This window comes from Trichosurus vulpecula, chromosome 5, assembly GCF_011100635.1.
Source record: "Trichosurus vulpecula isolate mTriVul1 chromosome 5, mTriVul1.pri, whole genome shotgun sequence".
NCBI classification, from domain to species: Eukaryota; Metazoa; Chordata; class Mammalia; order Diprotodontia; family Phalangeridae; genus Trichosurus; species Trichosurus vulpecula.
Genome location: NC_050577.1, coordinates 133,252,438 through 133,268,332, shown reverse-complemented (window position 1 = coordinate 133,268,332; position 15,895 = coordinate 133,252,438). Strand labels below are relative to the sequence as shown.

The 15,895-nt window shown below is 38.0% G+C and overlaps 1 protein-coding gene across 1 annotated transcript in view; it reads left to right on the top strand.

Annotated features, from left to right (window-relative positions):
- CFTR (CF transmembrane conductance regulator) overlaps nt 1–12,292 on the top strand; it is a 224,290-nt gene extending 211,998 nt beyond the window's left edge. Inside the window, exons 24-27 of the mRNA XM_036761406.1 lie at nt 2,493–2,582; nt 7,267–7,439; nt 8,125–8,230; nt 10,564–12,292. Of these exons, the coding sequence (XP_036617301.1) occupies nt 2,493–2,582; nt 7,267–7,439; nt 8,125–8,230; nt 10,564–10,764 (570 nt within the window). The 3' untranslated portion in view covers nt 10,765–12,292. The remainder of the gene's footprint in view (nt 1–2,492; nt 2,583–7,266; nt 7,440–8,124; nt 8,231–10,563) is intronic.
- Nucleotides 12,293–15,895: the final 3,603 nt, after the last annotated feature.

Genomic DNA, 15,895 nt, shown 5'->3' with positions numbered 1-15,895 from the left:
CAAAATTAGCATTTCCATGAGGAAAGTTGAACAAAAAGATGATCACAAGTGAAACTATGAATTCTTATTGTACATAACTTCCTTTTGGAAAAAAAAAAGCATATAACGACTATAACGTGACTTTCAAAACTGTTCTCCTTATCTGTTTTCTTTTATACTACCTTCTGTTCTTTTTGCATTTAAAATATTTCAATTACCCTCCTTTCTTTTCTTCCCCCGACTCCACAACATTATTGTTTAGCTTCTTATTGTTTCCCCTCTAATATTAACTTCATTGACTTTGTTTCAGCATAAAGTTTTTAGTTTTATAGGCTTCCTTCAATGCATAATAGATTTTTATCCATCCCTTTATTTAACTCTGTGTCAATCTTTGTGTTTCTTCTAAACAACATATTGTTGAATTCTGTTTTCTGATTCATTCTATGACTCTCCTCTATTTTATTGGTAAGTTTGTCCCATTCACATTTGCAGTTATGATTGATAATTTTGTATTTCTTTCTATCCTGTGCTCTTATACTTTTCCCTATTTCCACCCCTGTGCCCCCATTTTACAAGGAAAAAGATGGTTATGAGAGAGGAATGTGTTCATATATTGGTCCATGGTGCCTTTTCTCTTCCCCTTGCCCAGCCCTTATCAGGATGTAAAAGCTGTGCAGGCTTTTTGAATCAGAGTTTGTTTCGCTTATGACTCATTCTCCCCTGAATATATCCTTCCCCTTAATCCCTATATCTCCTATCACTTTTCTAGCCTGACTCTCTGATGAATTTAATGGTTTTTTACCCCAAACTCTTTGGATCTGTATGTGCATAAACGTGTGTGTGCATGCGCGCGTGCATGTGCATGTGTGCCTGTACTCTCACTCAACCCTCCTTTGTCCAGGTCAGATGAAACTGAGGTTCATGTTGTAACACACTTTCCTCATCCCTTTATCTGTGTTTGTATAGTGTTATTCTCAAACACTCTAATTATATGAGATATAAAATTTCACCCCTTCCTTACTCTCCTTTACCTTCATGTTTCTTTTTCTCTTAAGAGCATCAAAATAAAACAAAATTACTCCCACGCCCTCTGACTTATTTACTCCCTTGTGTCTCTTGAAAACATTAGGATTCTGAGAAGATACTTTTTTCTTCCCCTCCTATTAGAATATAAACTTCCTCATCCTTTAGTTCCTTCCAGTTGCTCAAATGTATTACTCAACATTTCTATGTTTCTCATGAAATCTATGTTTGCATTTTAAAGTACCTATTCAACTCTATTCTCTATCAAGAATACTTTAATATCTTTTATTTCATTAAAGGCTAATTTTTTATCCTGTAATATTACACTCAGTTTTACTGGGTAAGTTATTCTTATTTATATGCCTTTATCTTTTCCCTGCTAGAATAACATTCTAAGCTTTCCTCTTTTTAAATGTTAGTCGGTATATCTTGTGTAATCCTAACTCTGGCTCGTTGGTACTTGATCTTTTTTTCTTTCTGGTTTGTTTTTTTTTTTCCTTTGATCTAGAAAATCTGGATTTTGACTTTCAGGAGGTGATTGGTGGTTTCTTTCAAGTTCCTTTCTAGTCTTCCAGTGGGAAGGCTTCCATGAGCTATACTTAAAGGCAGGAACTTTATAACCCTTTCCATACTACCTGTAGGCTTCTGCCTGTCTCTTTTGGGGGGAAATGGTCTAGGAAAATGCATTTACTATAATTCCTTCTTGGATCTTGGAAGATTATTACTCATCTTAGTACTCTTTTTTGAACATCACTGGGGTTGTTGTGAGAGGACTACAGGATGTTCTATTCCCATTCATACTTCCGACTTGAGAGCTTCAAGAATATTCTTTAAAGTGAGTAATCATTGGCTACTTTACACATTTAGAATGTTTTAGAGAGGCAGCAAGTTGTGTTGGATAGAAAACTGTTTTTGAAGCTAGGCAGTCCTACATTCAAGCACCACTTCTGAAACTGTGGATGTGTGACCCTGGGCAAGTCGCTTAACCTCTCTAGGCAATTCTCTAGGACTATAAGTTGAACACAAATTGCTGACCTGCACAGGTAAGGGGAGTTTTCTTGTCTGAGAGTTCCCTATACCAGTGAAATTACAAATCTAGTCCCTATCCCTATAATGTTATCCAGCATTTTCTAATGATGAGGAAATGGCAACTGAATTAAAGAATTCTATATAACTTTCAACTGCTTGATTCTTTTACAAACTTAGAGACGTAATGATAGTTCTATACCATGTTGAACATTTTAAAAGAAATCCATAAAAGCAACTTTGTTTAGAGTCAAAATTCATTGTGGATTGTGAAATGAGGATTGTCATTGTTATGGACTGCCCAGTCCAAGTCATTGAGAATTGTGTCAATGTGCACAGAATTATTCTTAGATTTGAAATTAGATTTGCAACAAGAATTATTGCTTCACAGGCTATTATTTTTGTTCTAAAATATGTAGTCAAGCTTTTAATCATGTCCTTTCCTTTTTCCTCTACCCAAACAGAAAGTATTTATATTTTCTGGAACATTTAGAAAAAACCTGGATCCTTATGGGCAGTGGAGTGATCACGAATTATGGAAAGTTGCAGATGAGGTAAGGGTATCTACCAAAGATGTGTACATGACAACTGAAGCAATTGTTTATTATGATGAAAGAGATAGTCCAGCCAGAGACATTTAAAAATAGTTGTCACTGTTAAGATAACATTGAAAATGCCGGAACATATTTATGATATATTTGTGACAAGGCCTCACACATAGTTTGTTGAGATTAATTGAATTCATGACATATCTTACTCTCAAAATGCAAAAGTTATTGTCGATGGGATTCCATCAAATGAATGTATAACACAAGGGGAAAAGGCAGGATATGGTGTCATGAGGACCTGGGTTCTAATACTAATTCTGCCGCTAGGTCTGTGACTTTAGCCAAATCACTTAACCTCTCTGGACCTCAGTTTTCTCACCTCTGTAATGAGGAAATTGCACTATATGGTCCCTAAGGACTCACTCACCCACCTCCAAATCTGTGATATTTTGAATCCACCCTGACCAAAGTAGATGTTCTAGACAAATACTAATATCATCCTAAGTTAGCCTATATCATGCTTAGATAGACTTAGCCAGATTTAAATATTCCTTCTGATCCCAAGCTGTGCCTTATATAAGGGGCTTTTTCTCCCAAACTCTTACTTCTACCTTTTCCACCTGGAGACTGTGTCAGTTCTGAAGATGTCCTGAAATAGGCAAGGGGATTCAATTTGGCAAGAGACAGTTGGCTCCAAAATGACAGTTATAACCCAGCACAAAGCTGGTCACCCTATGGGATGGCACAGATACATCTTTAGGACTCCCCTGATGACCAGTGGGCAGACAGAATAGTCAGAATCCCCCCTTCTCACGTGAGGATGGCTGCTACATGAGCCATTAAGAGAGAAAGTGTGGTATAGTTGAAAGATTACTGAATTTTGAGTAAATTTCATGCTCTGTCAAATGACAGGAGGGATGGACCAGATGACCTCCAAGATCTCTTCTAGCACTAAATATTTGATCCTGTGATCTTATGACCTTCAAATGCCAGCTTTGCCACTATTACCTATGTAACTTTGGGAAAGTTAGCTTTTCTGGGCTTCATTTGCCTCTTTAAGTGTTACATTAGGTGGCACAGTGAATGCTGGCCTTGGAGTCGGAAAGACCTGAGTTCAAATTTGAGCCCCTGATGCTGAAAAACTGTGCGACTCTAGGCAAGTCACTGGCTCTCTATTTGCATCAGTTTCCTCAGCTGTAGAACAGGGATAACAGTAGCATTTATCTGCCAGGGTGGTTGTGAGGATGAAATGAGGTGATAATTATAAAGTGCTTAGCATAGTGCTTGGCATACAGTAGGTGCAATATAAGCATTAGCTATTATTAGTAGTATTATACTGCCTGGTATCTAAGATATCTTACTAAGACCCCATGATTTCTAAAGGAAATTAAAACATATGGAAAAGAAAATTCTTCATTAAAATTCTTCACTAGAAAATTTTTACTAGAAACTCAAAAAAGTTGATGAGTTCCCCAAATTGCCGTACATTTACAAGCCTTTTTACCATAGAGATTGTGGTCCATCGATGGGGAAATTCCAATGATCATCTAGTCACTTGAAGAGGGATCTTTTTTTGGGGTGAGGGGAGGGTACAGCCTAAAATGCCCCCAATATAGGTAGTCACTTACTTGGCCTATGCTCGATTGGACTTGTGCTGTTGCCTTAGGCATCGTACCAGAGAAAGATAATGTAATTCATTATAATTTACCAAACATTTAGAATAAATCTGAGATTCATGATAATAGCATGCTGGTATCATAGATCCAAAGTCATGAGACTTTAAAATGTTTATCAAATTTAACTGCCTTCTTTAAAAACCAAATTTTTCTTGTCTGTTTTTTTTTTAACATACTCTAGTCCTCCTCCAAATACTGTTATATCCTGAATCATCCTTTTTTTTCCCTCACCTCTCTTCAACATGCCCACGTTAGCTCTGTCAGGAGCTTTGAACTGTTACTGAGTGTTAAACACTTACTTGTTGAGTGCCCAACCTTCACGTAGACCTAATAAAACACTACTTAGATTAACCATTTTCATTACTCTAGTTTCCTTATTACCCAACAAAAATTCTTTTCACCAAAGTTTTAGAGAAAACATTAACTAAATTTGCAAACAGTACACGTGGAGATCTTTGATCTACAGTTCAGAGGAGGTGAGGTTTAAGGATATCATTTTTAGGTTTTCTGAGAAATACAGTGTTGGTGAGGGATGCAATTAGAGTAGGAAAAGTATGGGAACCTCGTGGCAGTTTGATATCTTGCCAGTTCACACAGGAGAGGGTAGAATCGGAATTGTAAGAATATAGAAAGATGAACCGAAATAAATACTCACAAGTCTCACGCATACTTTTAAAATGCCAGAAGGCTTACAAAAATGCTACCCCACCTTCACCCCAAATTTGAACTTGCAACACTCCTTTTAAGTATAGTAGAGATAGAATTGTTGTAGATAGATATTGGTGCGCTACGTATGAGACTCATGATTATTCACAGTGTTATGTAGGGTGCTGGGTTCAAATCCACCTATGACTCACGGCAAATAACTTCTCTGAGGCTCAGTTTCCTCATCAATAAAATGGAATTAATAAGTAACTACTATACACAGAGGTTGTGGGGACCAAATGAGACAATGCATTGGCAAAACCTTAAAGTGCTCTATAACTGTCAGTTATAATTAGTATTACTTTTCCCATATCAGTAATATGCTGTTTTTCGTCTATCAAATGATGCTGCTGACTTAATCACTGAAAAGTCTTAGGGTAATGAATTGTGTCCAATCACCCATGTGTATTTTTCTGGTCCCCTGAGACCATATGTGTGAAATGACTGACCAGAATTAGACTGCCCTTGATATTCATGATTCCAGTGCCCTTTCCAGCTCTAGAACTTATTACCTTGTAAGTATAATCTGGATGAATACTTGTAAAGATGCTATGGATGTAATTCATCTTTTGGGTATGGTTGGACTAATTGACTAGGTAGCTAGGTGGCACAATGGATAGAGTGCTGGGCCTGGAGTCAGGAAGACCTGAGTCCCAACCCAGCTTCAGACACTTCCTGGCCATGTGACCCTGGGCAAATCACTTAGCCTCTGTTTGCCTCTTCATCTTTAAAATGGAAAGGACATTGGAATCAAGAATATCAATTTAACAGTCACCTGGGGAGTCTTTCATTACCTTTGGGTTGTAGTTCATCTGGCTCTGTTGATTCAAACTCACTAAGGGCAGCCTGAAATTCATTTATCATCTCTTTACTTATATTTCCAGAAGATATCTTTGCTTTGACCTTATTCACTCTGAAGATCATTCTATTTGGTAGAGGATACAGAAGCAAAGTAGGAGAAAGATTAGATTTTCCCAGCTATCCACTAATTTTTCCCAACTTTTAAAACATTTTTATTTAAAGTTTTGAGTTCTGAATTCTCTCTTCCTCAATAAGCAATCAGATATAGTTTATACGTGTGCAATTATGTAAAACATTTCTATATCAGTCATTTTGTACAAGAAGACTCGAATAAAAGAAAAAAATGAAAGAAGGAAAGTGAAAAATAGCATGCTTCAGTCTGTATTCAATCAATATCAGTTCTTCTTCTGTATGCTTCATCATTAGTCCTTTAGGATTGTCTTTGTTCATTGTATTGCTGAGAATAGCAATTGTTATCAAATTTAACTGCCTTCTTTAAAAACTAGATTTTTCTTGTCCCTTTTTTTTTCAACATACTCTAGTCCTCCTCCAAATACTGTTATATCCTGAATCATCTTTTTTTTTTTTTCCTCACCTCTCTTCAACATGCCCATGTGAGCTCTGTCAGGAGCTTTAAACTGTTACTGAGTGTTAAACACTTACTTGTTGAGTGCCCAATGATATTGCTTTTACTGTATACCATGTTCTTCTGTTTCTTTTCACTTCAGTATGCATCAGTCCATGTAAGTCTTTCCATGTTATTTCTGAAATCATCCTGCTTGTCATTTCTTATACCGCAATAATATTCCACACATACCTTTGGGATATAGATCTGGCAGTGGTATTGATGCACCAAAGGGTATGGCACAGTTTTATAGCCTTTTGGGCATAGTTCCAAATTGTTCACCAGAATGGCTGGATCAGTTCACAACTCCACCAACAGTGCATCAGTGTCCCAGTTTTCCCATATCCCCTCCAATATCCAATCTTTTCCTTTTTTGTCACACTAGACACTCCGATAGGTATGAGGTGGTACTTCAGAGTTGTTTTAATTTGCATTTCTGTTATCAATCATGATTTAGAGCATTTTTTCATGTCAGTCATCTACTATTAATGTCCCATACCCCAAGCAGTAGCCTGATGCTTTATTTCTCATCAGACCTTAAACACAGATAAAACAAACAAACATTCTTTGTCACATGACTCATGTTGTTTGGACTTTAGTATTCCTGATACTGTTCTTATAGGACCTTATACTTCTTTTGTATATCAAGAGATTCTCTTACTTTGAAGTGTAAAACAAATGAATTTCTTTTTTAAAAGTTCTAAAATTCTTAACCATTTCAGGCTAAGAGTTTATAAATTGTAGTTAAACTGGATGCTTCTTAGAACTTCAAATGCTCCATTCTACCTGTTCAAAGTCATGCGTGTTTACCCATATGGCATTTTGAGGACATGTGTGAATGGTCACTAAGCAAGATGTTTTTCCTCTTTTACTTTTCCTGTAGGTGGGACTAAAGTCTGTGATAGAGCAGTTTCCTGGCAAGCTGGATTTTGTCCTTGTTGATGCTGGTTGCGTTCTAAGCCATGGCCACAAACAGTTGATATGTTTGGCTCGTTCGGTTCTTAGTAAGGCAAAAATCTTGCTGCTGGATGAACCAAGTGCTCATCTGGATCCTATGTAAGTTATAGTGTTTCTATTCTTTTGACAAAACAGAGAGAGCAGAATCATTCAGATCTGCTTAACGTTGACCCACATTTTTGTGATTACATCTCCTTTGTAACCTGTAGTCACTGACCTGGATACAATAAGGTTTCATAGTGAAAATGCTTTGACACTAAGTGTCCAGTGGTGCATGTTTATTTAACTGAATGTGAGTCACAATCCTAGCTCTTGGAGACCACTTCAAAATGCTACGCAAACTCGTAGTTTTAACAGAGGATGGAGCTGTATAGTTACACAAGCAAAACCTAGCTGCCTAATTTCCTTTTTTTTTTTCATTTCAAACACAAATTCAGAAGTGATATCAGTAGTGTGCAACAAGGATACAAACAGTAGTATATTAATGGGATGGAAATGCTAGTGATTTTCATAGAGGAAATTTTATTTTGGTACCTTAAAATGTTTGCCCCATGAGTTTCCATGCGCTAAAAATCTGACCTGTTGGTAAAAAACTGATCATAACTAATTCTGTATCAAAAATGTTCTTTTTAAATATGTTTTTTATAAAGGATGGTAAATTATTCAAGAGTCTTAGAAGACACAGGATTGTATTTATTTAGTACGATCCCCTGTAAAACCCGATCATTAAAGTTCTATGGTCACATGTGCTTTTGTTCTTTCTCTCTTTCTTTTTTTAAAAAAGAACATATCAAATCATTCGAAGAGCGCTGAAGAATGCATTTGCAGACTGTACCGTAATCCTCTCTGAACACAGGATAGAAGCAATGCTGGAGTGTCAGCGGTTTTTGGTAAGTATTTTGTAATTTACTTATAATCTGATTTCCTTATTTAATTCCTGATCGAAGAATTTTAAGTTCAGGTTCTCAGGTGTGTCAAGAAGGCTATATTTAGAAAGTCTCTGCAAATATTCCCAGTATAGAAGTTCTTTCCTTACAATTGTGTCATGTGAGGCTACTGAGTATTACTCAATGTAACTGCCCGACTTTCTGGGTTTGATCCAAGCAGTGAGGTCATATTGGAATTAAGTGAATCTGAAATGGCAGCAGATTGCTTAATAATGTGGAGTATATCATGAGACTCTGCTTGGGGTCCAAGCTGTGGGACCATGTTTCAGGTGAAACTATCCTATAAAGAGGTCCTTCTGGTACTTATCCTAATTAAATCCTCTTGGATGACATCCAAAGCAGAATTATTTTGTGCTAAATTCTGTATTGTATTTGGTTGTATTTTAGTCAGCCTCTAGAATTTTCTTGCTTATACACTTGAATATAGAGTACTCATTAGTATCAGGTAATCTCTTTTTCATATACGATTCATTTCAATGTTGTCATTGTTCCTGTTGAAAGGTTCGACAGCTTCTATTCCTTGCGGAAAGCTCCATTTGGTGCTCTCCCCCACCCTCCTCTTAGTGGCAAAATATCCAACATTTTTTTTAAATGATGATTGGAAGCTCCCCTGGGCTTAGTCACAAGGAAATTCTAAGGATGCATCACATTATTTCTGTCAAGCCTTTGTGCATCCCTGAGCAAGAACAAATACTTCCATGTTTAAGGAGCTTCTTTTTTCTTTTAAATTATCCAAAAAATGATGAATCTAAAAGTGGGCTCCTGGTCTTGCTGATGGCTTAACTGTGTGCATGAAATTGGGCTCTACATTGCCCATTGGGGTGTGTGGGTTGTTCAAGGAGGACAAGCAGCTCCTGTGTGAAGGCTTTCTGAACCCTTTTCAGGGGTTCCTATGTGCCTTTGGTCTCTACCTGGTACTCAACTCTCACCTTTGGCTCTAAGAAGCAGTGGCATTCACAGTGGCCACACCCTGGTAAACTATTTTGGCAGACAGGCTAAACTAGGTGGAGGGTAACCAATGGACCTCAAACCCCTCAGTGAGTTAGAGGGATATCCCCCTCAAGCATGTGAAGACTTCTCCCTGTGGAATGGGCTAATGAGAACAATTTGTTCCAAAGACCTTGAAGGAGTCTGAAGATTTTTGTCTTGCCATTGGACTTGATGACTCTGGAAGAGAGAATGAAGCTGAGGACTTTCATATAAACTTGACTCAATTAAATCCAGGTTACGCATGCATCAAGACATCACCCTATGATGTCATTGGTCTTCTTCAAAAATGAAAGACAAACAACAACAGTTTATATATTACATTTTATATTACAGATTGTAATATGTCATTCTTGGGTTGGGGAGGGACCGAAGGAAAGGATAGAATTTGGAACTCAAAATTTAAAAATTGAATGCTATAATAAATAGAAAATGAAGGAAAAAAAGAAGCTGTATGGTACCCAACAGACACATATAACTGATTAATAGCTATTTGTTGTTATTTAAAAATGAAATAAAAATGTTTTTCTTATAATATGCCATTCAGCCAACAAACATGTCATGCTAACTCCATGACCAATACTGACTAGGCTGCTGGTTTTGCTATATGCTGAACACACACTGATTTCTAAGGTGATGGATCCTAGGATTGTTGATTTAAAGCTAGAAGTAACCTCAGAGTTCATTTCATCCAATCTGTCCACTTTACAGATGTGGAAACTGAGACTCAAAAGGTTAAGTGACTTGCCCAAGGTCACAAATGCTGTAAATGACAGAGACAGGATTTGAATTCAACTTCTTTGATTTCAAATCCAGCAGTCTTTCTACTGTACTATGAAATGAACTAAATTTCTACCATGGAAGCTGGTAAAGGACTTTGGCATTCTTTCTTAGAAAGTACTAGAGTAGGGGTGTCAGGTGGTCAGTATTTTACCTGTCACAGTTGACACTTGCTTCTTACTGACACATCATGTTATGGCTAAGTTTGTTTATTCTGATTGTGGTAACCCTCTGCTCAACTGATTTTGAAAAACTGCCATGCTGCTATGTGTAAGGACTATCGTATAACACAGGCAACTTTAGGGCCTCCTTAGAGCCTGAATACTCAGACTGAGTAAATGAGGTAACACTGATGATGACCTACCTCGTCTTTGGAGAGGGGCCTTGGGGGCTTTATCTCTTCCAAAGAATGCATGGTAAGTTCTCCACTTTCTGCTTTGTCCGCTTGTTAGGTCTGCTACCTTGGCTTATACTCTCACTAAGGGACTAACTGTTCCCCATTTCACTAGGTCATAGAAGAGAGCAAAGTGCGGCAATATGAGTCAATCCAGAAACTGGTGACTGAGAAGAGACTCTATGGGCAAGCCATAAGTCACTCAGACAGGATGAAGCTCTTCCCCCACCGGAACTCAAGCAGGCACAAGTCCCGAGCCAAAATCACTGCCCTGAAGGAAGAAACAGAAGAGGAGGTACAGGAAACCAGGCTTTAGATATTCACTGCTGCAAATTCTTGCCAGGCTCACCTCACTCTTTGAATTTTGTGGGAAAAGAGAGCCTTTTTCCTTCTGCCTGGGAAAACTGTCATGAATAATGTTCCAAATTGAGAAAGATGAAAGAAGGCTCTTCATGAAACACTGTGTGTGTGTGTGTGCGCGCGCCCTTAGTGCACATGTGTGTGCCTGGGGATGTGCCTTCTTGGCAAAGCGAAGCAATGTAAAAGGCCCTGAAGATCCTTGAAGTATCACCACTTCTTTTTTTTTTTTTTAGCAACCTAGATTGTCCTGAGACACCTCCACTTTCATATTTACTGACTATATATGTGGTGACTGTGAGCCAGAGCTTTCCAAGAACAGTTTATTTGCCTTATAAAACTTGGTGGGAAAAATGAAAACTGTTAAGTCTCACTGTAGGGGTAAACAAGATGCATTTCAGTTCATGTATCTCCATTTCCCCTTTTTCTTTAGCATAAGAAACAGAGTACCCGTTGATCATTCTAACTCTTCAAGATTTCACTGTGATAGAGACGGCCAAATATGGCCCCTCACCATAGTACATAAATCATAGCATGTAGGAATTAATGAAGGAAGTGAGATCTGGTTGTCTAGATGTCAGGGTCATGAATGATTTAAATGAAGGAGAATCCATGTTCACTAATCTAGATAGTCTGAGCCCTTCTCTCTACATGGAGATAGGGGTTGGAAAGGTCCTATATGGTAGAGAAATATTATACTATGTAAACTGACCCACCAGGACTTCTACAATGTGCTGGTAGTGGGAAGGTGTGGAGAGCTGCCCTTATGCAAGCCTGCCTAGTACTTCAGTCCAGGTAAACCAGTGATCTGGGTGGAGGCATGATGGATAGAACAGGAGACACTGTAGGAAAACATGAGTTCCAGAGGTGTTGTGGCAATGTCTATAGCTTCGTGGTGTATACACAAAATGAGAGATAGGACAGAAGACACATTGAGGTAGAGTTAATAACGAATCAGTTTTTATATTCTTCCAATTGCAGCTTTAGGATGGAAAGGAGTTTTTCCCTAGAAAATATTATTTATTTTAATACTGTGTCAACTTCATATAAAGAAAATTATGCATTTTGAGAATGATTCTGCACAAATAGAAATATATTTGTATAAAAAGATTTTATATCAGAAATATATACTTTTGTGACACTAGTTATTTTTATTCTACACTTTATTAAAACTGGAAAAAAATTGCTAGACCCTAGGGGGAGGTATAACAAAGGGGCATTAACTACCTTTTCAGATGTGTAGGAAAGCATCATGCTTATATAAATGTTGCACATATCTGTTTATTTGAAATATCCAAGCCAAAGGGTCGCCTCAACCAACTACCTTTCAGATATAGTCCTGTAGAAGACTATTACGAAGTTTGAACATTTTTACCTAGTGTACACAGTTTTCTGAAATCCAAGTAGGCCTTGAAGATTGCATTTTATTTATTGTCAAGAAAGAGTATATCATGTGTGTCAATAAAATTCATTTATTTGTGTACAAATCAGCTGCCTTTCAGATGCATTTATTCATTTTACACCTTCCTGAGTGCTGGGATTCTTACAGATGTACAGGTTAGTCCTTAGCTCTGAAAATCAATCATTAATTAAAACCACTTTGAGACTGTGTGTGCCTCCTAGCCTCCCTTCATTACCTAGCACATTTGTGAGGATGAAGAATGAGTTGAATCCTCCAGCTCAACATAAACTCTATGGAACTCCTAGATGGACCATGGTCACTTCACAACCTCGTTCTATATTTTGTCTTTGAGGCTTTTGAAACACTTTTGAGAAAGTGAGTGGCTATTGTAATCATCCATTTCTTCGCTTTGAAAGCCCTTTCAGATTACACTAGCACTCTTCCGATCCCAGTGACATCTCTGTTTCCTGGCTTCCCTGCCCTCTTCCAAGTCCAGCTAAAATCCCACTTTCTGCAGAAGCCTTTCCCAGCTCCTCTTGATGCTGGTGCCTTTCCTTTGTTTATTATTTCCTATTCATCCTGTGTATAGCTTGTCTGTATGTAATTGTTTACACGGTATTGCCCCCATTTGATTGTAGGCTCCTAGAGGAAAGTGATTGATTGTTCCACTGTTTCGCCAGCCCTTCCATTGTGCCTGGCACATAGTAGTTGCTTACTAAATATTTACGGACTGACAGGTAATACCCAGTAATATGTGTCTTTGTTGATTTGATGGGGTTTCACTCATGTTTTCTGACAGAAAAAGCAGTTTCTCCTTTAGAATAAATGCATAACTCTTTTAAGGACCAGGTCCATGTGCACATGTAAAAACTAATTAGTCTGTATTACCTCTGTCCTTGCCATAACTTCACGGGAACTAAGTGGTTTTGGAGAGTATTTTACATCTAGATAGCCTCACATACATTCCTCAGATGGCACTCTAGGAGCGTATTATCCCTGTTTCCTTCCATTTTAAAGAAATTTAAGCTAAAAAAGAAAAAAAAAACTTTATAAAGGCCACACAAATCAAGAGCTGAGTGAATGGGACAATGAAAATTCAAACTCTAGAAGACCATTTTTATAACAGCAAAACTTGAAATCACATTTTAAAAAAAAGTAAAAGATTTGTGTTTGTCTCTATATCTCTTGAACTTGTCTTCTCTCACATTGACTCATCATTTCTTGGAATTGGAGAGACCTTGAGATCTAATCTCTGCCTATGGATTTGGTTCTTTTTATACATACCTGCCTCTTCTTACATTTCTGTCATCACTTTCCGAATTTTCTCTAGCCAATATTCTGCTTTGCCTTTCTTACCTTTGTGGTCTGACCTTTTTATTAATTGCTCTCCCTCCTGTCCTAGTTTTTCACATCCTTAATTGACTTAACTTTTCTTCACTTCCTCTTCCCTAGTCCTTCAACTTTTTTTTCTTTCTCAGGATGAGAGAAAGAACAAAACAAAACAAAACAATACCTGCCAGTAACTTGCTACCTCCCAGGATTGGGAAATGGCAATCCATCAGAAAAAGGCTAATAAAACCCCCAAAGTAAATATTGTAGGAGTAGGCCAAAGTAAGAATCTCATATACTATTTAGAACACAATTTAGAGTTCTGTTTAAAGAGCTCAATATCCAAACCTGTCTAACCTGTAAAAGCAGGTGTGGGCTATCCCACTTCCCTATTAAAAGACAGAGGTAAAAACCTATAAAGGCAAGACAAATATATTAGGACACAAGAACTCCAAATCAATAGAGTTTGAAAATATAATCAGTCCAGTGTTCAGGGTTGTGTTCCCTCCAAGTGGCATTCAAGCCTCTTGAGAAAAAGAATTTTCCTGGTCTATTCGGTGGTGGTAATTTAGATTTGCTGCATATTTTGAAAAACAGAGAGACAATATGGTGTAGTGGTTAGAGATACTGCCTGGGAGCCAATTGGCTTGGGATCCCAAATTCAAATCCTGTCTCTGAAATGTACTAACTGGGTAAGCATAGGCAAGTTATCCCACCTTTCAACTCTTAAAGAGTCTTCGATGGAAGATGACTTCCCCTTCTTCATTGGTGTGGAGTTGTCCATTTCCATTGCTGTGAACCTGGAACTTCTGATACCAACATGATCACTATTGATACCGACATGGAATTTCTGATACTGCCCACTTCCCCCATGAAAACAAACACAACAATAGATTCAACAGATTAGAAACAAAACTGTGTGCACTGAAATCAGACTGTAGCAGTATGATACTAAGGAAGCTTGGACACAAAGGTGACAAATCAGATTATCCTAAAGTATGTCTTCCTCTTCCATCCCAATCAAGGAGAATGCTAACTTTTCTTTTTATACCAATGAAATATGGTGTAATGGTTAGAGAGCTGGCCTTGGAGCCACAAAGACCTGGGTTCAAATCCCATCTTTGATACATGCTAGCTGTATGATCCTGGAATAGTCACTTAACCTCTCAGTTCTCAAAGCAACTCTTTAAGACAATAAGTTTCTGAGGTGGCTACCTACGTTGACAGTGAGAATTTCCTCATCCAGAAGTTACCTATATCAATAAAATCATGGGTCCAGTTCCCATTCCACATTCATCTGTCAGTGATCAGGGATCCACCACAGGACTCAATACACTGCTGAGATTAAAGGGACCAGGTTGGGATCCTAACCTTGTCCAACATACAACAAAAGAAACTGAGGCAGAGCTCTGAGCCAATGGCACTTTGTTAAACATTCTATGGCCCCTTCTAATGAAGTGGACCTCAGATGTTCCTCATGATCTGAGACGCCTCCTGCCTCCAGGGCCTTAGTTTTATAGTGCTTAATACCCAGACAATATAGGTAAAGCAAACTAAAAATCCAGAATCTCATTGATAGACTTTGTCCTTGACCCTCAACTCTCCAGGGCAGGTTCTACACAAAATATGGAATCCCACTGTTGACAAGTAGGCTAATGAACAGACTTTGACGGAACAGACTTTTGACAGAATCTTGACCTTTCAGGAGATCCTACCGAGCAGTGAGTAGTGAGCTGCACTGATAAACAGATGTCAAAACATCTACATGTTCTGATGGGCCAGCAGACAGGCAAGCCACAGGCTGGCAAACTGGACTAATTGTTGGTCAAGTGCTCATGTCCCTCTCCCCATGTTGGACAATAAAGAGATGACAAGGGATGGAAGGGCAAGAAAAATAGCTGGGGGACTTTCCATGTAACTGAGTGACTCCCACCACTTTGGGCTTGGTCACCATAACAAAGAAAAACAAGGGTGGAAGTCTTCTTTTTAGCTTCCTATGATTAAGCAAGTGAACTTACCATCTGCAGTTCACCGCTCTGGGGCCCAATACACAGAATTTGTCATCACTACCCCTATGGAATCATATCAAACTGCGGAATCATATCAAATCAATATTGATTGGAATAAAATAGGGGTCCAGTAAAATGGAAATCTAACTAATCATCTGTCACAGAAGAGAAGACATTCCAAGACTGTTCCAAATAAATGGATTACAGTGTAATTTAACGAAGATACTCATCATTTCATCCAACAAAGACCATAAACATGCCTCACTATTTAACACTCTCTTTGGGAAGAACTCATGGAACTTTGTAAAAAAATCCTTTTTGTCTACTTCAGGACTTTGTCCAATACATGC